Here is a 27712-nt window from a genome sequence, read left to right on the forward strand (position 1 = left end):
CACTGTAACTACATCTCAGAGAGGCAGCTGCACATGTGGATAGCCCACACTGCTTTTCACAATTTCAAAAATCAAAATAAATTATTTTTTTCATTATTTTCTTATTGTTAGGCTATTTACAAGACATACTTCCCTTGCAAGGGAGGAGTTCACTGCATATGTCATTTTTCATTACATCAGGAAAAATCTCCTAGGACTTGTAAATAGCTGTGTTTTAAACAGCATCTGATGGCATCACGAGGCACTGACTAGGATCATGGCCAATGAGAAGATAGAACCCATATGGTCCATTTATCATCAAGATAATCATTAAGAACACCTTCTGCATTTTCACCACTCTGAAGCATATAAGATCTACAAAAGAATAACCAATCAGAGAAATAAAATCAAATTTTGTATTTAAAGTTATGGCAACTAACTTTCTGATTCTATATATTCCATGTGAAAAAAATCCCAGAAATGCTGTGCTCAAAAGCAATACTTTGATATGACAATAAACAATCACGTTCCACAGGGTTTTGGAAATACACCATGACATGCTGCCCCCCAGTCCAACCTGTTCTCCATCCATTCCTGCTGCACTATTTAACATAGGACAGTAGGATTTTTACAGGGGCCTGTATGAATCAACCACAACAAAAGAAACTTTTCCAAAAAAATAATGATCTTGGGTCAACCCTTTGGTTACTGAGGGGAATAAGAAAGGCAAGTTTAGAGAGAAGAAAGACTTTAGCAAACAGAGAGAAATAATATTAAGGAGAGACCCAAACAGAAAAGTGGAAAATAGGATAGCATGGAAATTGGCATTTGCTCTTAACCTCAGACTTTCCCAGCTCCTTTTGATTAACCATGCCAGGGAGACACCGCTTCTGCTGCTGCTTGCTTTTCCTTTCAGAAATTCAAGCACTGGAATTCCATCCAGCTGATAAATTTCATAACAGCATCAAGAATACACATTTTATATTTTTAACTTTAGTAATATGTTTGCCTGAACTGTGTAGTAAAAGATCTTTGAGAAAATGTTTGTAGTTCATTTCTTGATCAAACAACCTGAAAAATGAGCCAAAAAGACAGTAAGCATTATAAACCCACAGAAATTATTAAGTTTTTGAAGTTCACACACATCAGGCTATCTAAAAAGAAAAATATATATGAGTAATAACAGGGCTGTAAAAACAATCAAAGAGACCTATACAGACATTCAGTTTTTATTTTTATAAAAAAAAGGTCAGATTTATTAGTGCCAACGTATGTTCATAGAAGGAAACAAAAACTAAGCTAATTTGAGTAGCAACTTACATCAAAGGATATCAAAATAATATTTCTTGTAAGTGAAACATAATATTCATTTAAACTTGATTCCTGCAAACTAGAAGTCCTTGTTATCTGTCTATGAAGCCTTTAAAGAAAAGTTGCTACAGTCAAACAGGGTCCTGATAGAACTTGGCACATAAAGAAACAATTCCATATTCACCCATACCTCTCACTCTCCTGGAGCACTCATTCATACAATACTTACATAATGCATATACATTATGACTAGAGCCATGTATGGCCTAAAGCACATAGAATATCTCAGTTCTAAATGTAACATATCTCTACATCAAAAGCAGGTCACTGTATTTACAGCAGATGATCTCTCTCTGCAGATGGGGCTTTTGCTTGAAGATCCTTTTGTTAGTGTATGCTGAGATGCCTGAATCGTCAAATTATTTATCAAATTAGAAGTGTATCTACAGGAAGATCTGTCTGATTGTGTGCGAGGATTCTAAGGCAATAATAGTAGTTGTTCCACAGGAATAGCACTGCCATTGCAACCCACTTTCCATTGGAGCAGTAAAGCCTTCCTTCTCCAGATGCAGCCAGGTACAGTGAGACATTCATGAACTGCAAACAGTTGGCTCAGAAGTCTAAAACTTCTTGGTTTGTTTGTTTGTTTTAAAATGTTCATGGAATAGCACCATAGGAATTCACACTTGATATCAAAAAATCCTGGGTCTATTGTTTTGTTTTGCTTTTTTCACCATCAAGGATAGTCTTACTCTTAGGAAAAAAAAACCAAAAAAACCCCCAAAAAAACCCCAAACAAACAAACAAAACAAACAAAACAAAAAAAAACCCACCCAAAAAAACCCCAAACAAACAAAAAAACCAAAACAAAACCAAAAACCAAAACCAAAAAAAAAAACCAAAAACCTCTTTGGGAAACTTGTATTTTGGACACTACTGCAGCTTCATTTCTGAGTAACTGAATCAGGCAAATAGCTCATTCACAAAAAAGGTCCAAAGAAATAAAGCTTAGTAGTTTCAAATGTACTGCTGAAAACAAATTCAGTAGGAGGAGTTTCAGATGATCCTTGCCCATTTCTTTCTCATGGATACAATTCTGATTCAGGACAGGTTTTCATTTCAGTCTCTTTCTATATTCAGTGCAAAAATAAGAGCACATCATCAGAGATAGCTTACTTAACCAGTAAGCCAAGCATTTTCAGATCTTACACCATTACAATTCAGTCAACTGGTGATTGGTCACTAGTGATGACTGATGTAACAGTTCAGACTTCTCAGTCATTCATAAAACAAAATACTCTATAGATCAGTTACATTTCAGAAGTAGGATTTTCCAGTTTCAAAACACTGATAACCTGATATGACAGGTGAATTTGTAAAAAATACAGAACAATGCAGGAAGGCCTTCTCATTTTATATCTTCTTTCAAGTCTTTGTACACGCCATACGCAGGATTCAAAGTCAAAGCAACTAGGTAGAAGGACAGTATTCTGAGTGTGTGACCTAAAAAAGCTTCTTTTCTTCCTAGCCACCATACAATAGTCAGAAGGAAGAATGGTCTGCAGGGTCACTTCCCCTGAATGAAACTGATTGAATCCACACACGGTTCTAGCAAATACTGGACCATGAACAAACGTATTCTCCCTGCATGCAAAGTCCTTTCACAAGCTCTATAGAGACAGTCAAGTATGGAGCCTGCACATCATCATCTTGACTATTCCATCAATAGGTAGGTGATTTTCTTCTTTTATTTATTTCAGTCTCTGGTCTTAAAGTCAGGATTTCAACTGAACTTATATTAACATTTGTGCTAATAACTTCAGGTTTTTTTAAAAAATGACATGCCTTCCTTCCATTTCACTGTACGTTCTTTCGTTCTCACTCTTCTTTTCTGGCATAGAGGTTCTTGTGTTATTTTTTGGTGTGTATGCTATCTGGATATTTTATACTTCTGTATCGTATATGAAATCCTTTCTTGTTGATTGTATCATCAGTGTGAAAGTGAAGTAAAAGAGATTCCCTTGCTGAATAAATTTCTTCTGGTGGCTAAAATAAATGAATAAAAAGAAAAAAATTATTTGTCCACTCTGTGTATTCATTCACTATTTTTTTCCTCATGAATTTTTCCTCTTTCCTTACTACATCTCATTGTGTAATTCCACTGTGTCTCATACAATGCTGTCTGACATCATCAGACAAAATAGTTCTATCTCATTGTGCTCTCAGTTATAGGCTAGGAATTTTAGAGGCAGACTGAGAAAATAACCTGAACTCCTAGTTTTTTTCTAGTTCTGCTGGAGCAAGAAAGTGACTGGGCAGGAGCATATACAATAATCTAAATTTAGATAAAGAACAGAGGCCAATACCTATTTTCTATCTTATTCTTCCTAGCATTCACAGTGTCCTGTTTTATTGCTGAAGTACATTGATCAGAAGTATCAGCTGAACTACCAAATCCTCTTAAATTTGAGAAGGTGGTAATATGTACTAACATACATTTTTCCTACTCCAATTTGGATCATTTTGCTTTTTACTTTCAATAGCTTTTCTATTTAATTGTATCTATCCTATGTGGCATCTGAAGCCATTCATTTACATCTTATCAGAACCAAATCACCACCACTAATACTCAACCATTCCACCCCAAGCCCTCAAAAGAAAAAAATAATTCAGCCCATTTTCTTGTTTGCTGCCCTTTTACTTGTAAAATACAGTAACTTGAAAAGGAAAATACTGTTTTGTGTAAATTAGTAAATTTTAGACTCAGTTGTAGCGTTTTCCTTAGAATACATCCCCTACAGCTCAAGTGGAAGCACTTTTGTGCATCATTAATTAGTGTTCAAAAATCCATTAAAAGGATTTAAGCCAGTTTACAGGTAACTTGTCTGAATGACTAAGATGTTTGACCAGCTCAGAGGCTGAAAAAAGTGACGTATAATTACTTAAGAGTTCCTGTCATCTAATGTAGAGTCTTTGAAGCCTTTTATCTAGGCAAAGAGTATAGGTACAAGAAAAGTGTGCTTTCACTGGCACACATATAAAGAATTGATGTGGACTTGTGGGATCATTGCAACAGTTTTCACAAGGCAGGCAGCCAGCAGACCAGTGCAAGTCTAAAATGAGAAACAGGATACAACATTTTCAGGGTGTCATCTGGCCAATTTCCTTCATGTCCCACAGTTAAAATGTGTCAGAATGCATATAGGATTTCACAGTTTTCTTAAGGCCATATTAATCACCCAAGTTAGGAGCATTTTTTCCCCTAAACTCAGACTTAAAAGTTGATGAGCACACAATAAATACTTCCCAGCTGCCCCTCCTACTGTAAAATGTGGCTTCTTTACAACTCAAAGAACTTTAACATGATAACTTCCAACACTGGTGCATGTAAGGAAAAAAAATGTGGTTAACTTTTCCTTATGTGCTGATAAATATGCCACTGCCAGGTAGTTAACATTTTTAACATCACCTCCTTAACATAACATTACAATAGTTTGGTCAATAAATAGGTAAGAATATTTACTGATGAAAATATATCAAGAGAGTGACTGTACTACAAGCCTGCAAATTTATATATGAAAATCTGAATTAGATAATCTGGAACCTTCACAGTGAGATGTAGTAATTGAATCTCATGACCCTTACCTTCCTCTGCCCTGCTGTTCCTAACCTTTTTCGTAGGAACAAAAAATCAAAAGGTTTACACCTATTTACTTACCCCGGATCCACAAAATCGACCAAGTCTCTCTGCTGTCTTATCATGGCCATCAAAAAGCTCCACATAATCGTAGCCACAGTCTGCCTCTTCCTCAACCTCGAACGTCTGGAACATTAACTCAACGCGAGAGCCGCGCTCGGCCACCAGCAGCCAGTCGCAGTCTGCCTGCACCGGGTAGTTGTTGTCACCAAACTGAGCGTGGGAGTACAGGTCCTTGGGCTTCAGCTCGGCTTTCAACCGACCACCACACTCTAAGTGGAGGGGAAAAAAAACAAGATGAAGATGCTTATTCAGTGCAGATTTGTCTTTTCTTTTCAAAGATGCCCAGGAGTGCATTTTAATGCCCCAAGCAGGTTAACCAAGCTGAGAGCCAAGAGCACTGTACAAATAAAACTCCATCATTCTGAGTTTTCTTATTTATAAATTCTCTTTTATAACTAGAGAGACTTGAACATAGTTTATAATTTTTAAGTGAAAGACAAAGGAATGTGGCCTAAGCAATATGACAGTCTTTGGGTAGGCACTGGAAAGGTTCCTGTGGCCAGCAAGACAGTGGCCGTAATGCGTCACCACACATTGCAGTGCTGACACTTCCACAGGAGTTAATGACACCATTTGCAAGGGATAGGGGAGTATCAGCTCCAGCACACATGTAGTCAGTGACTGAGTGCAAAACTCAGTTTTGCACCTTGAGAGCCAGCTCAATACTAAACACCACTGCAAAGCTTACTACCTAGTTTGCTGCATAGTTCATGAGCAGGCCTTTCTCTGCACAGGAGTGGGCTAGAAGAAAGCTGCTGCTACCAGAGAAAGTGTTGTAGTTGAAAGTCTGTTCTTGAGGCAGGCCTTTGGCAGGAGATCTGTGCCTTTTGTCAAAACCATTATTTTTAGCATAAATCTCTATTTGTACACAGTTAATGGTGGATGCAGGATTTTAGAGCTTTTTTTATAACTGCTCAAAGAGTTCAAAATTTAAATATGAATTATCTTTAGTGTATAGGTGAATAAGCTGTACAACAAATAAATGTGTTATTAGAACCCAATGATGAACATTGCACTTAACAGAAAAAATGCATTGTTTCCAAAATGCATTGTATTTCCAAAAGGTGGTTCCACAGCGTGCAGGCTTTTTTTCTTTATGTGTACGAAGATTTCAGTGCAAGCAGAATAATTTCATTTTGGTTTCTCATCAAGAACAGATAATCTCTTACAGTACTTGATAAAAACATCAAGTGCAAATGAGCTTGAAAAAAAACAGAGACTCACAAATTTAGATTTAATTTTTATAAATAAATTTAAATGCAGATCATTTTATCTGCATTTAAAAATATGTAGATATGATTGATTGATCATTTTAGAGTAACCTGAAAGAAACAGCAAGATTCAAATCTTTCACTTTCTTTGGTGAAGAAACACTTTGCATTTTACTTCACAGACTCCACCAACGCTAACCATGACCAATTGCACTATTATATTGTGGGGAGTCACATTTCAACTAAAAGTTAATACTGGTAATGACCAAACCCTTACTCTTTAAAAAGAGTGGGTTTTTTCTTAATAGGGAAATGAAGGAATAAAACCAGGAAATACAGATTATGTAAGCAATCTGTTATGTATGATCAGCTTAATGTGAAATTTTTTGCACTTAAAGAACAAATAGGAGAACGTAATAAAACATCAGCAAGAAAGATAGTTCAAACAGTTATTTCTCATTGATATTTTAATTTACCACTTTTTCTCCCTATTCTCAATTTAGTTTGCTTACTTTTGTGTGTCTGTGTGTGTGTATTTTTGGTTGATTGGTTGGGTTTTTTGTTTGTTTGCTTTGGGGTTTTTTGTTGATGGGAGAGGAGGGTGTTTTGGGCTTAGTTTTTGTTTGTCTGGACTCTTGCCAATATTAGGAACATCTCCCTGCCTCAGAAACCAGACAGCTGCAAACAAGAAAACATTTAATGAACTGTCAGCATTCTTTCCTTCTGCTTGCTTCAGAGGACAGGAGGTAAAAGGGAACTTGTAGCCATACAACCACAGAATATGGCAATTCCTATTCCCCTGCCTTTTCTCTCACAGATTATAGCCTCATATTTTAGAATAGGAATTACAAGCCAAATTTTCAGTTTCTTAAGAATTAAGCTGTAGTTTCAGATGTCTACATCCAGCCTGCAGAACGAGGCACTGCACTGGGACATGTGGGACAGGCACAGAACAGAGCAGAGCCATGCTTGCTTAGCATTGGTACCAGTACTAACCCATTGTAGTTTCCATAGTGCTCTGCTGTAGGAATGATGTGTGCTTCTGACTCTAAGGAAATATGCCCAACTTGTAAAATTACAGTGATCTGGTAGCTTCAGATCAAAACTCTTTCTAGATTATCCAAGGCACAAAAACCCTCTCATGTTTCATGACATTTCTGGGGACTTTTAGGCTTCTTACAAATATAAGAAAATGAGCAGGAGTTTCCTTACTGTTTAACAAGCCAGACAGTTGGGAAAAGCTTAAACCCACACCATCTGAACTAAAGAAACAAGATAATAAATTTGATTCAGCACTCCCATACTGAATGATTACAGCTATTTTAGAAGTAACACAGGCCTCTAAACTGAGCGACATCTGAGATATCCGAATTTGTCTGAGACATCCTCCCAGCACTGACAGATATGAATAGGACCTACAATAGATCTGCAATCTCCTAGAGCAGTGGCTGGAGGCCAGGCACTATAAATGAAGCTGTCCAGAAGAGAACAAGATGCCTGAGTTAGGGCAAACAGATCACTCCCTGAGCAATGATGTTTAATGTTCTGTCAGGAGTATTTTTATAAATTCCTCTTGGATGGGTTATGCCTTCTCTGAGAGGGGAAAACATGACAGAATCTCTTTCTAAAACTGTGTTGCACTTCCAAAACAGCATTTTATAAGTTTTGCTCCACCCAAGGAAGGCTTTCAGTCCAGTTTATTTTTTTAAACTTTACTGTATTTGCTGCTACATTTTTATCCTGTTTGCTGAAACATTACATGGAAATTTGGAAATTGGATAGCGCTTAAAGCCAAAAAGTGTCATAGAAGGGAAATCAACATCATCGACAACATCTACTGGAATAATAAGGGGACATTAAATCATGAAGATGCCAGGAATGTAGCAGCAGAGAGAGCTCTGTCATAGAATCTAGCCACTTCTTCACTGCTCTTGTGTTACACCAGCCCTTTCACTGAGTGAGTTCTGCCAATATGTTAGAAGTGAAGGGAGCAGCTTCCTCAGCACTCTCTGTCTGTCTGCACAGCTATGCAGGATCAAACACAACCTTGTCTACTTCCACTGCACACCATCAACTATTTTTTTCTATAAAAGATGAACTAATGGAATAACAGAATCCTCTGCCCAGACACTTGTTACGTATCTGCTCACTCACACATGTGCCCACAGCACAGAGGAAAAATTCTCACAGATCATCTGTGTTTGGCTCAAGACTGGAGGAATAGACTGCAAACCCGAGTTGTTCCTCATTCAAACACTACCTCCAGGTACATGCTAGTGATGAGGGCTCATCTCAGGCAGCAGTCTGCAGCAGCAGCTGACAGAAATAAATGTCCTCCCTTACGGAAGAAAACTTTTTCGTTTTTTATAACATTCTTTAAAACTCAGTAGATTTTGTTTTTCTCAATTTCTCAGAAAAGCACATGTCCATGCTCTGAACGTTTTTATATTTAAGGCACATGAAACTCAGCAGATATGAGGGGAAATTCAGCAAGTCATAACAAAACTTGCAGTCTTTAGAATTTAGGGAGTAAATATCTCTATTCACATACTGACTGCTCCAATTCTGCAAACAGAAAGTGAGGATAACAAATGAGACATCAGTTTTAGAACACGTGTTCTAACAAGAGTTCTGACCTTTAATTACCTCAGGGAATATAATTAGACATGAGTAATTATTACTATTCTCTAATTTTGCATCTAAGGGCAAGTGTTCCTGTAGTAGGGAAGGCAAAACATTGCATGTTTGTAAGAGAAGATTTTCCACAGAAAAACTGGGTTACAGGTAGCTATACTTTCCACTTTCCATGCCCAGATCACAGAGATTTCTACTGTTTTCTACTGTCTCTCTCTGAAAGAGAAATTAAACCACTAAAGATTTTGAATTATTAGGAACAAATCAGAAAGAAAAACAGACAAACTACCACTATTGATTTATATGAGGATTTTTTAGCTGAGCATTACACTTTGGGTAATATCATATTACATTAACTGTGACTCATGACTTTGATTATTCTATTAATAACTATTACCTGTCATTAAACCTTATCTCCCAGTAGATATATTTATGAAATATTTTCTGAATTATTTATTGCTGGATAAATAAGAATGAACTCTGGAATGTAAAGACAGACATTATAATTGAAGATTAAAATAAAGGTAAAAAAAACCCAAATTCCCTTGTTATTCTGCAGGCACTGGATGTTCAGAGCTTCAGCACTAGAGGCCACTGTAAGCCAAGCAAGCAACGTTGTGGGAAAAATCTGCGCACTGAAAATGTCCCTAAACCTCTATTTATGCAATTACAAATCACTGTTTCCAACTTCAGTGACTTCTGCCAAACAAGAAAATTGAATGGTAAATATGAAGAACGTTATATTCTAAAGGTCCTAAGAAAATCCTCAAAGTTGTTTTCTCTCTTATTCTTCTTTGGTTTGTATTTCCTTCTAAGCACTACAGGAAAGGAATATCTGTTTACATGAAACCCAGATTTTTGTTTAGGTCAGAACAGGAAAGTAATGGAGGTGCATCACATGTCCCAGTTAAGTGTTGTCATTACAAATACAGTGAAAAGATATTCAATCTTTTATGATCTCAGGTCATAAATCCTGAGGAACCTCATTTCTTATCTGACTTTGTTTCAACACCTTTTAATTTCTTACCTAGGAGAGAGAGACAGGGAGAAAGGAATATCTAAAATATTAGAGAATACTTTTTGCAATCTCAGACTTTTCCTGCTGGGCTTAAGGCTTCATTAGATACAGCTGTTACATCTGTGAACTCATCTCATGCCTAAAAAAAAAAACCAAACCTCTGCATATCTACCACTAAAGAACAATGAGAAAGTTATATTAGTGAAAAGCATGTCCTGATTTCTGACCTGTAGAGTGAGTTGCTTGGAAGCCTTTTCTTTGAACTGATGCATCAGAAACAAAGCGAAGAAACATTTTGTTCCCGGTAGCAACGAGAGGATCTGGTATTTTATTGCCACATAAGCGTCCCAGGATTGGAGATTTTTCACTTTCACCATCAAACACTTCCAAGTGGTCATAAGCACATTCTTGATGCTGTTCTATTTCAAATTCATTGAATATCTAGGTGGAAAAAAAAAATTTACACATTGTGGGATTGTATTTACACAGTATATACACATACATGTTAATATGTTTTAGAATATAAGAATGCAGTTAAAATGACAGATTTAACATTACTGCCTCTACAAGCCTGTAGATTTGAATAATGTATTGATCTTGAGAAAGTGGAATAAAAGTTAAGACACTGAACTTCAAGAGTGCATCATCCTTCGTACAGAAAAGCATCAGAATCTTTATAACCAACTATTACCTATAAGAGATTATTAAATCTAGAATAATGCTGCCTTTCTGCTGAATTTCCACTTTGTTTTAGGATTATTCCAAATTTCACAGAGCATTCAAAACAGCAAAAAGTCGAAATTGTTTCCTTGCATAGGTGAGGATTGATTGAAACATCTGCAAAATATAATGGCTCCTCCCCCACCCTTTTTTAAAACCTACTTTGCGCTGCAAACAACCCTCTGAGAATGACTTTTTCACATGAAGGTTTAGGCATGAAAGTTTTATTTTCTAATCTATTACCTAGAAATCTACTTTTTTATTATTACAACTTAATGATGTTTCAGGCTTCATTCTTCATGCTAAGGTCACATTTTTTGCTAGCAAAAGCATTGCAAAAAAATAACAAAATTGTGTTAAATATGCATTAGAACAAACTTCAGACATTTTCAAAAAGTTTATGCCATGCCTGCCAGAAACTGTTAACACACATACAACTAACACCTGCATTTCAGATATGGAGGAGTGTCTTCCAAGACCAGAATGTTATAAACAAACTTATTTCAAGGGGTCATCTAAGATTTTTCAGATAAGACTTTTGAACCAGGGTTAAATTTCAACAATTCTGAAGCTTAATACCTGGTAATTTCCCCTCATGTAAACATTATGAAGGCAATATACATATTTGTGAATTTTGTATAGAGTAACCTACAATTTCAGGTGAAATTCAAAATCTATTTTGTTCAACAAAATAGCATAAAACCACCAAGAACACATGCTGTCATGAATACTCATTAAAAACCCCACCAAACCAGAAAGCCCAACACAAAACCCCATAACAGAATAAGATTAAGAAAAATTAATTTAAAGGAATAAAACTGAACTATCAAATACCAAGCAAATATCACAATTAAGCATTCTCTCTGGTACACCAAAACAAATCTGACCTACCAAATCACCTGTGGAATCCTGAGAGTGTGAAATGCAACAGTAATTTATATTAAGAGCTGAGCTAAAGAATATATAAAGACCTAACACAAGGTTTTTTTTCCCAGAGAACATGAATATTCAGAATAACATTTGTTTTTTGTGGAGAGTGTGATGTAGTGGATGCAGGTTCATTTCACTGTAAAAGTTTGGGGTTTGCATTAAGGGACTGAAACTGCAGAGGCAATGGAAACAGCTGTACAGCAGTCACTCCCACTGCTCTTAAATTGTGGTCAGGTATCCTACTTTTATGGTGCCAACTATGTGTTGTCATTTATACCCAAATAAAATCTGATGGATTAAGAAAACCCCAGAAAGCTGAGAGACTAGCTCTCAGTAAGGGAGTGAGTTAAACACAGTGTTGAGTCAAGCCAACTTGGAATCAATGGGAACAACAGGCAGGATCCAAGAGCAGCCTGCAAAAACTAATTTTCTTTTAGAGGAAAATTATATTTGTTTTGTTCTCTTCTCACCAGCATGAAAAAAACTCCAACACCAACACTCTCCAGGAATCATATTTCACTATGAACTGTAAGACACACCTATTATTTTTAATATTTGACTTCTCACTGGGATTCCTAAGCCTGCAGAAGCACAGTACATGTTATATTGTGTCCCTCAAACATGACCAGAAAAAGTCCTAAATCTGTTGTGGGTATAGCAATCGATTCTAGCAATCCCAAAGAGAATGCAAGGAACTTGTTTTTTTTAAAGGAAAATCAGATCTTAATATGCAGTCTTTTAAAATCTCAAAATGCATTATATTTTTGAAACACCCCAAAACAGTCCCCATTTTTAAAAAATCAGCCAGTTCCTTGCAGTTTTGAAAGAGGAGTGCTGACATAAACTTCCCTTAAACATAACTGAATAGTTACTGCCAACAGAGTTCACAAATGATCTAATAAAGTTGCTAATATAATTAAATCACACCCTCTCCTCCTGAATTCCTACCCTAGTATTTTAACTATTTGACTATTTTAACCCCATGTGACTTGTCTCCATAGTGGGGCTCAGAAATGTTACATTTAGCTTCTGACCATCCAGCCCTCTCTATCTACACCACTCAATGGGGTAGATATGTTGGTAGCACTTATGGACACTGCGTGGAGGGACACATGGGACACTTATGTCTATCTCTCATAAACATCCGGCTGATTAGCTCATGAAAATCAGTCTCTCGACTACGTACATTTTCAAAGCCATCTTTATCTACATGCTTCATTTAAAAGTTCTGAAGTGCATATCCTTTTTTTCTCACAGGCTTCATTTAAAAGTTCTGAAGTGTATATCCATTTTTTTCATAGGATTTTTAATTGCACCAAATACTTGAATTTAGCCTGTTCAGGAAGTGACTTTTAGTTGATTTGAGAGTGAAGGTAATCACAATAAAAGATTAGTTTCTTACACACACATTTTCTTTCTCAAAAATGAAAGCACAGCCTCACAATTCATGTGGGTTTTTTTTACCATAAAGTAACTATAAAATAAATTCTCTTCTTGCTCAATTTGAACAAGAAAACTATGGAAAGTAAACTTAAATACAGTGTGAAAGAAAGAAATTATGGTCCATTGTGGAATTATGTACTAATATTATTGATATGGGACTCTGCTGTACTACACAACTTAAAGATATTGTACACACAGAATTTAGTAATTGACCTTACTGGCTTGCAGAGAAGAGCAGATCTCAGACTCTAAATTGCGGAGGTATTATTGAAAATTCTATCTAGTAAATTCTGCCTATTTTTCAAATTCCATTGGCAAATGCAAATTTAAAACAAATGAACAAACAAACACAACAAACAAACAAAAACCCACAAAGAAAACCAACCAACCAACCAACCAACCCACCCCAACAAAAACACCTTTTCTTTATAAAGCAGACCATGGAATATTTTGCTTAAGATATCTGAATGTTGGAATTTTGCCTGCTGTGGGTATAAGTATTGGAAAATCTTTTACAGTAACATGCCTGTACCTGGTTGGCTTTAGTTTATTCAGCCAGGATGAAGAATACTTTTTTCAGAAGCAGGAGTAGGGAGGCCGCCTCAGTTAGAAATCTATTTTTTGCCCTTGGAATGGACACAGCATGCACACCACTCATTCTCCACCACCACTACCCCCTCCAGTACAGTTCAGCTGTTGTACTTTTGGTGAACAATTTTGGTGATCAATTCACAATCCTACATAAGCACCAGTAAAAGGAGTAGTTTAATCCCAGGCAGCAACCAAGCCACACACAGCTGCTTGCTCACTGCCCCACCAGTTGGAGTGGGAGAGAATTGGAAGTGTGAAAGATAGAAAACTTGTGGGCTGAGATAAAGACATTTTAACAGGGAAAGCAAATGCTGCACACACAGGAAAAGCTCAGCAAGAAATGAATTCACTTCTTCCCATGGGCAGGCAGGTGTTCAGCCTTCACATGGGCCTCGTCATGTGCAATGGTTACTTGGGAAGACAAGCCTCATCACTCCAAATACCATCCCCTTCCTCCTTCTTCCCCTGGTTTCATATCCTGAGCATGATGTCATATAGTCTGGAATATCTCTGTGGTCAGTTTGGGCCACCTGTCCTGGTTGTGTCTCCCCCCAACCTCCCATGCACCCCCAACTTCCTTTCCAGCAGAAAAAAACCTTGGTTCTGTGTAAGTCCTGCTTAGCAAAAACATTTCTCTATTATCAACATTGTGCAGCACAAATCCAAAACACAGGATCATACCAGCCACTGTGAATAAAATTAACTCTACCCCAGCCAAAACCAGGACAAGAGGTTAGGGTTTGGCTAAGGTCAGTAGTTATGAGATTACAATATACTTTTCATCCCTGCATGAGTATTGGCTATTTCTTCTACTTCTGAAACAGAGACATTTTTCTCCTTAACTTCATTTGCTCCAAAACAGTTGAAAAATCAATTTATGAAGTTTGAATATAAGTAAGGCCAGCTTTTGTTGCAGCTGCCCTGCAAGTAAGCTGCTGAAGAAATACTGGGGCTGAGCTCAAAGCAAAAACCCCATGGGCAGGACTGTGCCTTTGGCCTCACACAGACAATACATAACCTCAGTAAACCTGCAAAGCTATCTAAGCTCTGCTAGGCCAGCCTTTGGACACCAGCACTGTCCTCAGCCAGCTGGACAAAGAATTCACTAATCTACTCTGAGCTGCTCTTCTACTTAAGTTAAAATTTGAAACCACATTTAAATGAGACATTCAGATTCTCAGGGGTTTTGTATCTTCTTTCCTCCTCAAAAAAACAGAACAGGAAAAGGTGTGTGTAGAGGACTGTTCATAACTCAAAATTTTGCTTTTTCTATGTACTGGAATTTGTGTTAGTGGCCTCTGCCGTATTTGTCAAAGCTTTGCACAAGTTTTATGAACTCCAACGATGATATAGTAAAGTCTGACAGGAGGAAAGTGTTCCTCCTGCCTTTGCTGTACAGAGTATTTCCAATCATCATAAACTTTAATCACAACTCTATGATATTGAGTAGTTCCTGTTGGCCAGAAATGGGCAGGAGTTAGCAAGCTTTTAAAATCGTTTACCTCTTGAGTGCAAACTGACAGTAAAGTTTAGTAACAGTTTTGTATCATTGAGCAGTCATTTGAGAAACTAATTTGATGGAAGAAAAGCTAAAAAGGAAGGGAAGGCAGAGACTCACCAGTTTGACCCTCTGCCCAGGGGTGGCAGTGATTTCCCATGTGCACTCCTTCCTGCTGGGATACTTGTCGGGCCAGTTGGGACTCGTGATGATGCCGTTGGGACTGTGGATCCTCTGTTCACACTCAGCTGTGCCAACAGTGATAGCATCAGTTAGTCTGGGGGTCTACATTCAGAGGTAGTCAAAAAAGTACTATTTTTTGTCAGGGCAGCCACTTTCCAGGGCAGTGGAATGGAACTTTAGGAAGATAGGCAAACATGTTATTCAGAGTCATGTTCTTCCCCTCAGGCATGTACTTAGAGCATTAACCCAGCATGTTTTTTTATGGATTGCTGTGAAACATACACTGCTGTTTACAATGGATGGGTTTTTTTCAGAAAAAGTCTTATTTAGGAACAAACATAAGATAAATATTAAAAGTCAAGCAAGTATTTTCCTATTCCCCTCATCCTACATACAAGAAAGTGTGCAAATCCATATGAAAAGTCTCACTACTCCAAGTTCAAAAGAAATTTCTCAAACAACTTATTTTTTTCTATTCTTGGTAATTTTCACTGCAGCTACAGAGCAATCAATTTGATTTGTAAACCACAGTTTCTAAGTATACATATACACAATTTGAGAGCAACAAAGACTCAACTGTGAGTATGTACAAAGAACAGTTTAGTCAGTGACTTTACAACTAAACCACTAGTACCCAGACCTAAAATAAAGCATTTTTATATTTAGTTTTAACAATCTTAAATTGCTTTCTAAATATCAGAGAATTATTAAAAAAAAAAAAAGAAAAAAAAAAAACTTTAGAGTAGGCAAGTAGCATTCCAAAACCAGGGAAAATGCAAATGATTCATAAAGGGCATGTCCTTACTCTCAGATTAAATCCATTCTAGAAAACACTGAGACATTACAGCAGCTCACATGATATTGCACACTTGAGATTAATTTGCAGAGAACTTAAATTCTACTTAATTCCAAAGCCTATTGTTTTCTTGCAGGCAGCCACACCTAGAGAGAGCCAAGAGGAAGAAAGATGCATAGGGCTTTGACTGGAACTTAGATTGTCTAAATATGTTGCCTGGAACAAACCAGAAAGGTTAGATATGGTTTCAACCTGGCTGTGAGGAATCTAACTGCTACTGATAGCAGTATATCACAACTTTACCAGGCTTCTCTTCAGAAATTCTACCCAAGTTCAATACAGCCTTAGATAAATTCTTTATCAGAGTTTTAAATATTCTCCACCTCACAAAACTATTGCAAGTAGCACTCTGTGCCAACGATCCCAGGTTTTCCAAACTTCATTCCTGTGGACCTTGAACTCAGCCCACGCAAATGCTGGAGATGGAGGGGATGGGAAAGGGGAGGGATGTTGTAATTCTTAAGCCCAAATGTCTAAAACCCCATTAGCAAGAACTTTTTTTTCCTTTCTTTTGTTGGAAAGGAGAGCTGCAGAAAGCATCCTGCAAGACAGTCATGTAACCAACCACTCTGACGCCTTCCTACTCACCTTCCTTGCAGTCGTGTTTATTTTCGTGTAGCACGAATCCATTCCGGCACTGGCAGACATAGCTTCCTACTGTGTTGATGCACTCGTGCTGGCAGCCACCGTTGTCCTTTGAGCACTCATCCTTGTCTATAAAATACACAACAAGCTCAGGTGAGCACACAGCTCCCAGCAGACCTTACTACCAAGAGGAGCACGGAGCCAGCGGCCAGAGCAGGATAAGCTACAGCACAGTCACTCTTCCCAGTGAGGCACTTCGGTGGTGCCTTAGTTCTGGTCACTCTCTGCTCAGCCTGCAGCCTTGCACTGAGGCACAAAGAATCTGTCTCATCTTTCTAGGAAATGGGCATTCGCTCCTAAGGGAGAAGAACATAAATGCTAGTACAAAGGAGGTATGAGATTCACCAGCTTTTACTCTTTCAAGTGGTCTAGCTGGTAAAAGTTTCATAAATATCCAGTTTTATTTTGGTAAACAATGGCAGTGTAGTTTATGGATAACACAAATTATTCCAGCTTTGTGCAAATTCCACAATTTAATGGTGGTATCTCAAAAGAAACATAGATCAAAAAGGACTTCAACTTCTAACATTAAATATGTAAGAAGAGAACGATTTCACATAAGTTCTTCTAATAAGTTGAGCTTTTTTCCTCAGCAGAGTGACAGTGTGCTTTACTTCTAATGAATCTGGACATTACAGAGCATCACAAAACGAAAATCATTTCATTGAAAGAAAAAAAAAGAAATTGGCATTAGTTAGTTCAAGAGTAAAGCATGCAGTTCTGTTTATTAACATATAATCCTTCAATAGAGCTTTTAGTGTGTTAGAAATAAAGCAGAGAGTAGTTGAGGAAATATGACCTGCATTAAAGAGCTACAAATTCATTGCATGGAAAAAAGCCAAACTAGATTAACAGGCTGTCATTGTAGCAAGAGGCCTCAGCTGCCACGCTTCTATGTCATTCAGCTGTTCTTGTTTTAGGTGAGGCTGGTCCCTTTCAAAGAGGCAGACTGCCCCTGACGTGTATATACACATACATGCATATATGTGTGCACTTGTATATAACTATAGATGTATACACACGCATGTATACATTCTTAGATATAAAAATAATTACATATAAAAATATATATATTAAACAAACACATATTAAACCTCCCCTGTATTTTACTAAATGGGCCATTTCAACACGCAAAAGACAAGAGGAAAAAATATAAAGGAATTTGGGTCATCCCAGAGGTCTGGTTGTTGCAGGTTGGAATGCAGAGCATTTACCCCCTTCAGTCTTATTTACCTTGGAAAGCAGCAATCAACATTATCTCCAAATAAGGCAACATGATATTTCAGACTTCAGCAGGTACAGCAAGAATTTCTATAGATTAGAAGCCACTATGGATAATTTAAGTCTCTTTTCATTGTCTTAGTCATGGATTTTTTTTCCCTGCCCTTACTAATGCTCATATTCAGTAACACACCAAAGGAAGTTTTCATTGTAATTGCATACACGTAATCTTCCTCTGCCAAAACTTATTCAGCACTTGAACTGTTGACTTGCAGGTCTTTCTACAAAAAATCAGCTTCTACTTATAATACAAGATGATAATGTGCATTTATAGGTAAATTCTGAAAGTCAAACCCAAGCATCCACTGCATTTTCTACTTTAAATCTCAAATCTGTTTGCACTGAAAGTTTCTGGAAGCTTTCTGCAAATATGAACGGATCTGAAAGTTAAGAAACAGTTGAAAACATAGATACCTCTTCCCACCATACATTCAAAGAGATACTACTTGTCATTTTGATGATGAAAGCATAGAAGTTCCACAATACACTATTTAGGCACCTTGCAAAGCGAGTTCCTAACAGAGGCAGCAAGTTTATGCCGTTTCAAACCAAAGTCATAGTGCTTTGCTAAAGCAAGCACTATCATAAATTAATTCCACATTGCAAGAGAACAGTGACAAGCAACTGAGAAATTAGAACTTATGTGAACAAAAGTCTTCCATATTTCCCTCCTAAGCATTAGTTTCTAGTTTTCTACCAGAATAACAAAATAAAAGGAAGGCAAGCTCAAAATGCATTCAAGTTAAGCTTTCAAGTAGAGCAGCTGCACAGATTTTAAATAAAAGCCCTGTCCATTTTCATCATCCACCAAACTCTGTGAAAACACTGAAAATTATTTTAACATTAGATATGCTTATAGTCTATAAAATAATCTCTTAAGAGACAATGCATAAGCAAACAGTCCTATGTTAAATGTCCTCAGAAATAAAATAATGGACAGAAGGTAGAAAGGAGAAGTTTTGGAACACATTTGAGCTACAATAATTACTTGTACATAGTTAATCAAGGATGCAACTGTTGAACAAGCCTTCCTCACACTTCATAATTGAGAACAGACTTTCTGTCAAATTGATTGCCCAGTTTAAGAATTTGTGAAAAAAACCCCAAAACAATTAGTCTGTATTAGTTACAAGAACAAATGTTTTGCCATCTAGAAACAAAGCCATTTGTTATGCTGACAGATGGAAATGAGTCCCCCCAATTTTGAATGGATACTTTCTTTCTCTTCTCATTGCAGTACACAGAAGAAGGAAAGATCCATTCTCAAGAAAATAATAAATTGAATCATTCTGAGGACAAATGGTCATACTTTTGATACCCTCAGATGCCACCAGTCTGTGACTCATACATACTCAGCCTGAAGGGACTTGTATCAAGTCCTTGCAAGATTCAAAACCAAAAATTTTCTCTTTGCAGGCAGCTTTCTTGTCTGGAAGAAAATGTACCAGGATGGCACCAGAGATGAGTTTGTGTTCAAGGCTAGAAGCATTCTAGCTTTCTCATTTTAACTGCTCAATGAATCACCACCCAAGAAAAGGTGCCCCAACAAACCTCATTTCTACATTACATCAAAACCTCTGTATATTTTATATTTTGAATGCTTATACAAAGAATCAATAATGTTTATTTAAAACACTGAAGTAAGTCTGAAACTTATGATAAATGGAAGCAGTTTAATGTCAAACTATGACTAATCCTTAGGTTATCTTTTCAGAAAGATCACTGGAAAAAAACCAAGGGTATTTAAAAAAATTATTATTATCTTTTGGGGGTTATTTAGTACTTCTCTAGTCTTACAGCCCTAGCAGTGTGCAGAGTCCTGCAGGGACTTACTCCTAGGTCATGGTCTTATAACAAAAGCAGGAAGACAGAGGAGGACAGAAGAAAGAGGGAGAAGAAAAAAAAAAAAACTAATTATTGTAAGTTTTTTGTTTAGAAGCCTAATACCCAATTCCAAGAAGTTTTAATAGAAATTTTTCTTAAAAATACTATGTACTGACATCCTAAGCTTCCTCTCTTTATCCGAGAAACTTGATTATAAATATACAGTAGAGTCTCTGTAGATCAGCTAGATCCCTGCAGACTCCTGACTGAGCTTTCTTCAGAACTGTCCCATCAAATGTAAATTTTACAGAATGCTGAAAAAAATTCTCACTTTCCAGTAGAACCTGTCTGGCTGTTAACACTATTTTACAGCCAAAAATATAATTACATGCTGTCTTGTATCAACATAAATACCTTCCTAATGCAGGTCATCTGTTGCCCTATGTCACTGTTTGCTTTCACAGTTTATCACAGCAGGTTTCAACTACCCAAAAACTGCTTTCTGTCGTCTAAGCTGGAGCTGGGCCATGCTTTCTCATCTCTAGCTGTGGTGCAGAACTCAATGCCAAAAGAGTTGCTGAAGAAAAGAGTAGTTCTTTGTGGTTGTGCTTGAGGAACATTCTACAGTTCCTAATCTTCACACTAATTTAACTTATCCACTTTCTATCTTGCTGCACATTGCACATGCCTTTTACTGGTGAATAGAGTGCAAGATGAAGTGTTTTACGCATTACATTTTTTCATTATGCAAGTCTTTATAAATAAGATACACATCTACTGTAATTTAATTAATAAATTTGGCAAATGCCTGCAATCAAGTGTTTAAGTGTTTCTACTCAGATATCATTCTTAAATTATTGTATTCTGAACATTTATATACATATAAACAGGTAAAAAAACAACACTTCATCAGCTGAAAAAATTATGTCATCAACCCCCAAAAGTCAAAGTACTTGAAGTCTCATGTCTGTTCTTCATTGACAGATCAATAGGACATTATGCCCATATTAAGGAATTCAGGGATAAGAAGGTAAACAGTGTTTTCTGACAGTCCTAAGATGTCTGATTAATTATCTGGAAATGATATCTTTTAAGATACTTTAAGTTCAAAAGTTTGGTTTGTCTCAAGCATTACAAAATTTCTGTTTTAATCAGAAGACATTGTCAAACAGGGAAACCCAGATGACATAAAAGAATGGAATCTGCTAGAAATTAGAACAAATGGAAAATAGTTGAGAAAGAATAAAAATCAAATACTCATATTCAGATATTTGAACTCATATGAAATGCTGGAAGGAATGCATTGTGAAGCACTCAGTAAATGTATAATTTATATACTTACAGATTCGTTATATACTTACAGATTTTTATATCAAACTACCTTTTTTCTTTTTTTTTTTTTTTTTTTTTTTGAAAGGGATAAGATAGATACTATATCTGGGACACTTCACACATTTCTATTTGTTAAAAAACACATTAGTTCAAAATTATCCCTGACTATAGAATTTATTCTGTGATTAATGACGTCACTTAAACATTTCTTTTTTCAATTACCTTGTGAGGAAAGGTAGGAACATTTCATTCAGAACTGAAATATACAAGGGAAATAGCAGTTCTGAAGAACTACAACCTGATGATTTGGAATCCATGACCTTTAGTCTAGTCTTTCTCCAAGACACAGCATTGGTGGAAACCACACATTTAAAAAGGTCACTTGAGCAAAATAAAAAAAATACATATGTGAAGATGAACTATTACCTTAATGAAAACCAAAATTTAACTGACTATAGATGTATAAATGACCAGGATGTCCAGAAAACACAACTTCTGAGCCACGGAGCTTATATAAATTACCATGCTATCATTGCCAGTCTTATCTGAAATATCTCTAAGATCTTAAAAAGATTTTAAAAACTTCATTTGCAGTTTTTAGAACTTGAACATGTCAATATTTATTCCTGTAAAAAGTCCAAGTATGTGACAACTCCTGCTGGCACAAGTAGACTACATAAAATGACTGGTTATGTGCTTCTAGGTGGAAGCTCTGTTGTGTGCACAAATGTATTTACTACAAATGATGAGCAAACTTTGAACACTTCCTGCTAACATAAATCATAAATTTAAAAGTAAAAAGTGTTACAGTGGGTAAAGATGGCTCTTTGGAAGACAATGACTAGAGAAATGTGATTACTAGGAAAGAGATATACTAAAAAAAAAATCAAATGTTTGTTATAACTTTGTATGAGACAAAACACCTTTTTTCATCATTCATGGTTGCTTAATAATAGCATCAAAATAGTCACAATAAAAAAATACTCAAAGTCAAAACTGTTTGCCTTGGTAGATATTTTTTCACTTTGCAAACCACATCCCTAACTCATTATACAGACTCTTATTAGTCATAATTATTAGTTATTAACAGTAACCAATGAAATACCATTTCATTTCAGTTTTTGATATTTTAAGCAAGCAAATGCTAATAATGGTAGCATATTTTACTACATGCTAAGTGCAATCAGGATTCTCCAGATTCAATTTTTTCATTGCTATCAAAATATCTGGAGCATAGTTCGACTCCCAAATTCTTCGGTTTGACATCTGGCTTAGGGAGGTGGGCAGATGGGACTGGTGTTTTGTTTTATGCAAGGTAAGGTATCTCTCCCTATGTGTGTGTAAACACACAGAAAAACACAAAGCAAACTTTCACTACAAACACTGAGTGGTCTCCTACCAGAGCCAGATTTCTATATTCCACCCTCAGTGGGTAATTGCAGGGGCCACTGTTAAGCAAATATTTTCTCACATCTGAAGCTTCACTCATGTGCAACTTTATTCAACAGTGTAAGTCCTCATATGACAAACTTCCACCGCTCTGATCTCCCTCAGTAAAATTACACTCATAAATAAAAAGACACTGTTTTTGTGCAAGATCAAAATCTTAAACCCTGTTCTTCTGCAAAACATTAAGAAGTGCAAAGTTTGGCACAGATGTGTCCATAATGCTAAACAAATGTTGTACCACAAAGTGGTAATTTCCCAACAAATGGAATATATTAAGAGACTTGAGTAGAAAATATACAAGCCTACACAGCATGCAATTCGTATCACTTTACAACTAGGATTTGCAAATAGCAACAAAACTTAGGATAAAAGGAATCTAATGAAAATATAGAAATACACTAAATTTTCTTTTGTCCTCCATAACTCACAAAGTTTACTTGCTTCTGCTGTTATTTAAGTATATATAGATATGTTCCATACATTTTTCTACAGACATTATAATTCAGAACGGTATTTTTAGACAGGAGAGTGGTTCATGTTCATGTAAATAAAAATAGTTCAAAGCTACTAGGAAAACCATAAGCAAAGAAGCCACTCATTTTCACACCAAAATTGTGGTTGCTCCACCTAGTCAGTGGACACCCAGAGGCACTTACAGGTATACACGGGTACTTTTCTATACCTGAGAAGAAGTGTGCCTTGAAGCCCTTTTTTGAGACAGTGTTGTCAGATCGAAACTCAATTCTCATGTTGTTGTACTGAGAGGTGATAACTTCAGGCACTTCTGTACCGCAGAATTTACCGTGCAGTTTGGAATCAGAAGAAAGGCCACTGCGAATCTCCACATAATCGTACTTGCAAACCTGAGAAAAGAAAGTCAGAAAAAATATTTGGCTAATCAAAACAAAAGCAAGAAGTTGTTTACAAATGCCAGAATTCTGATTGCTACTGAATAATAAATTAATACTATCCCTCTTCACTTTCTCCTGATTCTGAAAGAATTTATAAATTCTTACATTTGTTGATTTTAGGAAAGATTATTTTAGGGTCACTAACACATAGCTATACTATGAATTACATTCAAGCTTATATTTTTATAGATGCTTATCTCTGTTTAATATCTAAATTTGAAGATGCTTAGAAGCACTTCCTACTTAATTCAAAAAGCAAGCATTCCATTGACAGTAAACTAAAATCTAGAAATATTCATCCAAAAAATTATACCTAACTGCATGCTATAAGCCACATGCCTCAAACCTACAAACCTTCCAGAACTTGCATCGCAATGTTTTTTTTAAATATTAATTTTCACCTAGAAACTAACAAAGTAAGTTTTCATCATTATGTATTTAAGATATATTAATTTATTTCCAAATATGTATCTTTCCACTATTAAAACCATGTAACTTTCATCAGCAGTAGCATAGCCATAATTTGGAACAGGATGCATGCCATTTTCATTAAAAGGTTAACAATAAAGTAATATAATGTATAAAAAAGCCTTATGCAAGGCCTACATCACATGATAATACTTCCAATGCATAATCCCTTGGCCAACCTAAAGCCATCCACCCAAAAACTTCCAAGCTTCTTAGGCCCAACTATCAATCATTTAATCAAAAATGTCTCAGTTGTCTGCAATTAACAGCCTAAGAGACAACACTGGCAGGAGAATTCATTCATTCATTCAGATCTTATAATGGTCCATTAAATCCAAATCATGTTTGAAATATTGCAATTTCTAGTCAAAAAAAGTGTCAGGGGAGCTGGAAGGGAACAATAGAAAAGGATGTTTTGGACTTTGTTGTTCTCTCTCTATGAAAAATTGTCATAATTTCCAGTTGGTTTTAATGTAATACATTGAAGATGTAGATTAAACTTTTATTGTTACCGGGAGAATTTTTATATGCGGCACAGTTGAAAAGTGACTAATGCAGTTGAAACTCTTTCTGTACAGTATAAAGAACACAAAGATTCAAAAATTTGAGTTACTGCCACATGCTGATCTACATTAATTAGAAAATATATTTATAATAATGCATGTGATTTTCAATTATAGTTCACTGCATAGATAAATCCCACCAATTTCAGCAATATAATAGTGCTGAGCTTTTATGGTTGCATAGCTTTAGATCAGAAATCAAAGATAATTTCAGATCAGCCTAACTTACTCTATCCTAAACTGCACAGAAAAACTTTTACAGGTTAAATTGTACAATGTGAATATAAAATATTAAAATTGTAATTGTGTAAAAGACATCAAACTTGGTCCTACATGGAGTTCCTGTAACAAATTAAAAAAATAGAGAACTTGATAAATTTTATATCTGCACCTGAACATTTTATATCTGCACTCAGACCACCTATCAGCATTTTCCAGATATTATAAGTTTCTTCTGATTTTCACAGGCATCTGTCTCTAGTACTATTTAACAGTATGAAGCCAAGATTAAGTAGCACATGAGATGATCAAACTCCAGTTCTGATTTTTGAAACACGTTTAGAATTTTTCTATCTGCTTATGTTACCTGTTTTTTATGACCCTAGAAAAGTGATTTAACTTCATTACACGCCAGGTGTTTTCCTTGCACCAAGAAAGTGCAAGAGGAAGGTTTTTATGACTTGTTCAAATGGTAATGAATTTTAATTCTTTTGGACTTTTAAGCTTTTATTACACCTCTTGCAGTTCAAGTAATAATGATTACAGGACATGAGTGTAATGTATATATCATTGAAAACTGGAATTTATGGACTTGAGAACCCACTCCAAAAATTATAGGACAAAAAAAATCTCACATTGCTGCCTCTGAAAATGATATTGAGGTATTTTGGAGAAGCCGTGGCAGGTTTGGTTCTAAGTTATAAATTACACTCCAGCTATTGTCCCTTCAAATACCTCTGCCCAAAAGGTGGGCCATCTTTATACTAAATACATCACTACAAATTTATTTACTCAGAAATAACATCCTGGGGTTTGTATTCTTAATGCCATATAAAGAATGTCATATAAACTCAGTGGTTACACCATGTTATGGCTGGAGTGTGGTGAGGGAATTCAAGGATATGACAGAGAATTGCCTATGAAGCAAAACAAAAGCTGAAAAGGATGTTGAAATCCACATTTTACTACTTTTCATCCAAAAAGTACTGCAAGCCCCACCACTTTGTTTAAAGCTATAAGGAGCATCCTTTAGCACATAGAGGTCTCTGCCCTGTTTCTCCTCTTTCCTGGGCAGAAGATCCCCCACACCTCTGAGGGCTGCCCAGCTCAAAAACTGCTGCTCTTCTGTTATGCCTTGTTTCTGGTACTGCTAGTTTCAAAATGTTCCCCCAGTGAGATGCTTGTAAGTGATTTAAATGCTCCCTCACTCCATCACTAACCACAGCTTATGTGTATGCTTTGTAGTCAGTCTGTAAAGATGATTTGGTTTTTCCAGATTTTCTTCTCTTGAATTCTTTCCAATATGCTTCAGCCCCATTTGCTCTGTTTTATTTTGTTGATAAAAAAGTCAGCTGAGACTCAGCAGAGAACATTTTTTTAAAATTTCTTGTAATACATGTACATTTAGGTGATATGTAAAAGAGAGCTATTCTTTCCATGTTTGTTTTGAAAGAATCCAGAAACAGTCCCAAAACGAAAACAAGAATATCCATGCTTATTGTCAGAATATGAAAGGTCAAGCAAGGGTTTTATAAGACAATATCTATTTTCGAGTGCTTGTGAAACCGTTTAGCACGTAACAGATTGTGCAGCTCTTTGTTCACAGTTACTTACTTCATTCCCTTCTAACTCAAAAAACTCAAACTTCATTGAGATTCGGTATTGCGTTGGGGCAACCACCTGCCACACACAGTTTTTGTTTGGAGGATACTCTTTTGGCCACCCTGGTGTGGTTATAGTCCCATTTAGCTTTGTCAGGAGTCCTCCACAAGCAGCTGTAAAATTAAAAGAGAACATAATTTCTTGACTGACAGTGTGTTTTACTATAAACAGAAGCACACTGAGAAGAATCAGTCCTCTCATTACTTATATGCTGCAATGCCCAGACAGACTAATCAGAATCTTGCTTTATCATGCTTGGTGCAAACAAAGAGAAAGAGACAGCCCCTATCTTGAACAGCTTGCAGGTTTGTGGGCAGAGATAAGTTTCAGAACTATACAAGGCGTTATCATATTCATTCTTTTCCATTCCCTCCAGAGACTCTGGTTATTCTCTCACAGCCTTTCCCATGCAAGTCCTCTGACCTCACCGCCCTCCCAAAGACCTTGACCACTCCTCTTCTGACAGAGGGATGCTTAAGATGTGCTTCTCTCCTTGATTATTGATGCAGAATTAGCCCTACCTGTCTCAGCTCATATGGCTGTATATGCCTCCCATAACCTACTAGACAGGGTCACTTCTTTGGAAGAGCAGACACATACACTTCAGTCACAATTACTTTTGCTGAAGCATCGATGTTCAAATAAAAGAGAAAATGCCTCTTATTTCCAAATATATGCCAAATAATCACCTCCATAAAACAGAAAAATACTGTACTATGTTCTTAAATGCAGTTCAACTAGCAAAGGATAAGCTCATTAATCTTTTCCATCTGTGCAATTTTTTTTTAATGGAAAGTAATGGGATTTAGAGAAGCTCTCGATCACACTCTGCTACATTGATACCATTACAGCACTGTGACAGCACTGGAAATCATCCACAAATCTCTTTCCAAAGAGCTGAAGGGGGCAGCTCTACTCAACTGCTCTCTGCTAACACTGAAGGCTTTAAAAACTGGCTATTCTGTCTAGCTGATGATCTCACATACTGCATCTACTCCATCTAAGACAGCTGGGAGAATTCACCAATTACTGTGTCAAGGCACATTTTGTCACTTCAGACACACAGAAATGTTTCTCCCTGGGCCCTAGTTTTCCATGCAAGACACTTCTTGGTATATATGTAACAGTAATCTGATAGGAATGGGTGGACTAAGGCCCTGGGTCACACCTCAGGGCATCAAAAAAGACCAGACAGGTCTGGTCTATCTAAACCAGATAGATTTA

General features: G+C 36.5%; 1 protein-coding gene across 1 annotated transcript in view; it reads right to left on the reverse strand.

Moving 5' to 3' along the window:
- Positions 1-2160: 2160 nt before the first annotated feature.
- TLL1 (tolloid like 1) overlaps positions 2161-27712 on the reverse strand; it is a 70124-nt gene continuing 44572 nt past the window's right edge. The window contains exons 14-20 of the mRNA XM_066317622.1: positions 26441-26601; positions 23348-23528; positions 16723-16848; positions 15216-15343; positions 10141-10354; positions 5009-5259; positions 2161-3336 (exon numbers count right to left, since the gene is read on the reverse strand). Of these exons, the coding sequence (XP_066173719.1) occupies positions 3202-3336; positions 5009-5259; positions 10141-10354; positions 15216-15343; positions 16723-16848; positions 23348-23528; positions 26441-26601 (1196 nt within the window). The 3' untranslated portion in view covers positions 2161-3201. The remainder of the gene's footprint in view (positions 3337-5008; positions 5260-10140; positions 10355-15215; positions 15344-16722; positions 16849-23347; positions 23529-26440; positions 26602-27712) is intronic.

The sequence above is a fragment of the Sylvia atricapilla genome, chromosome 4, assembly GCF_009819655.1.
Source record: "Sylvia atricapilla isolate bSylAtr1 chromosome 4, bSylAtr1.pri, whole genome shotgun sequence".
Classification (NCBI taxonomy): domain Eukaryota; kingdom Metazoa; phylum Chordata; class Aves; order Passeriformes; family Sylviidae; genus Sylvia; species Sylvia atricapilla.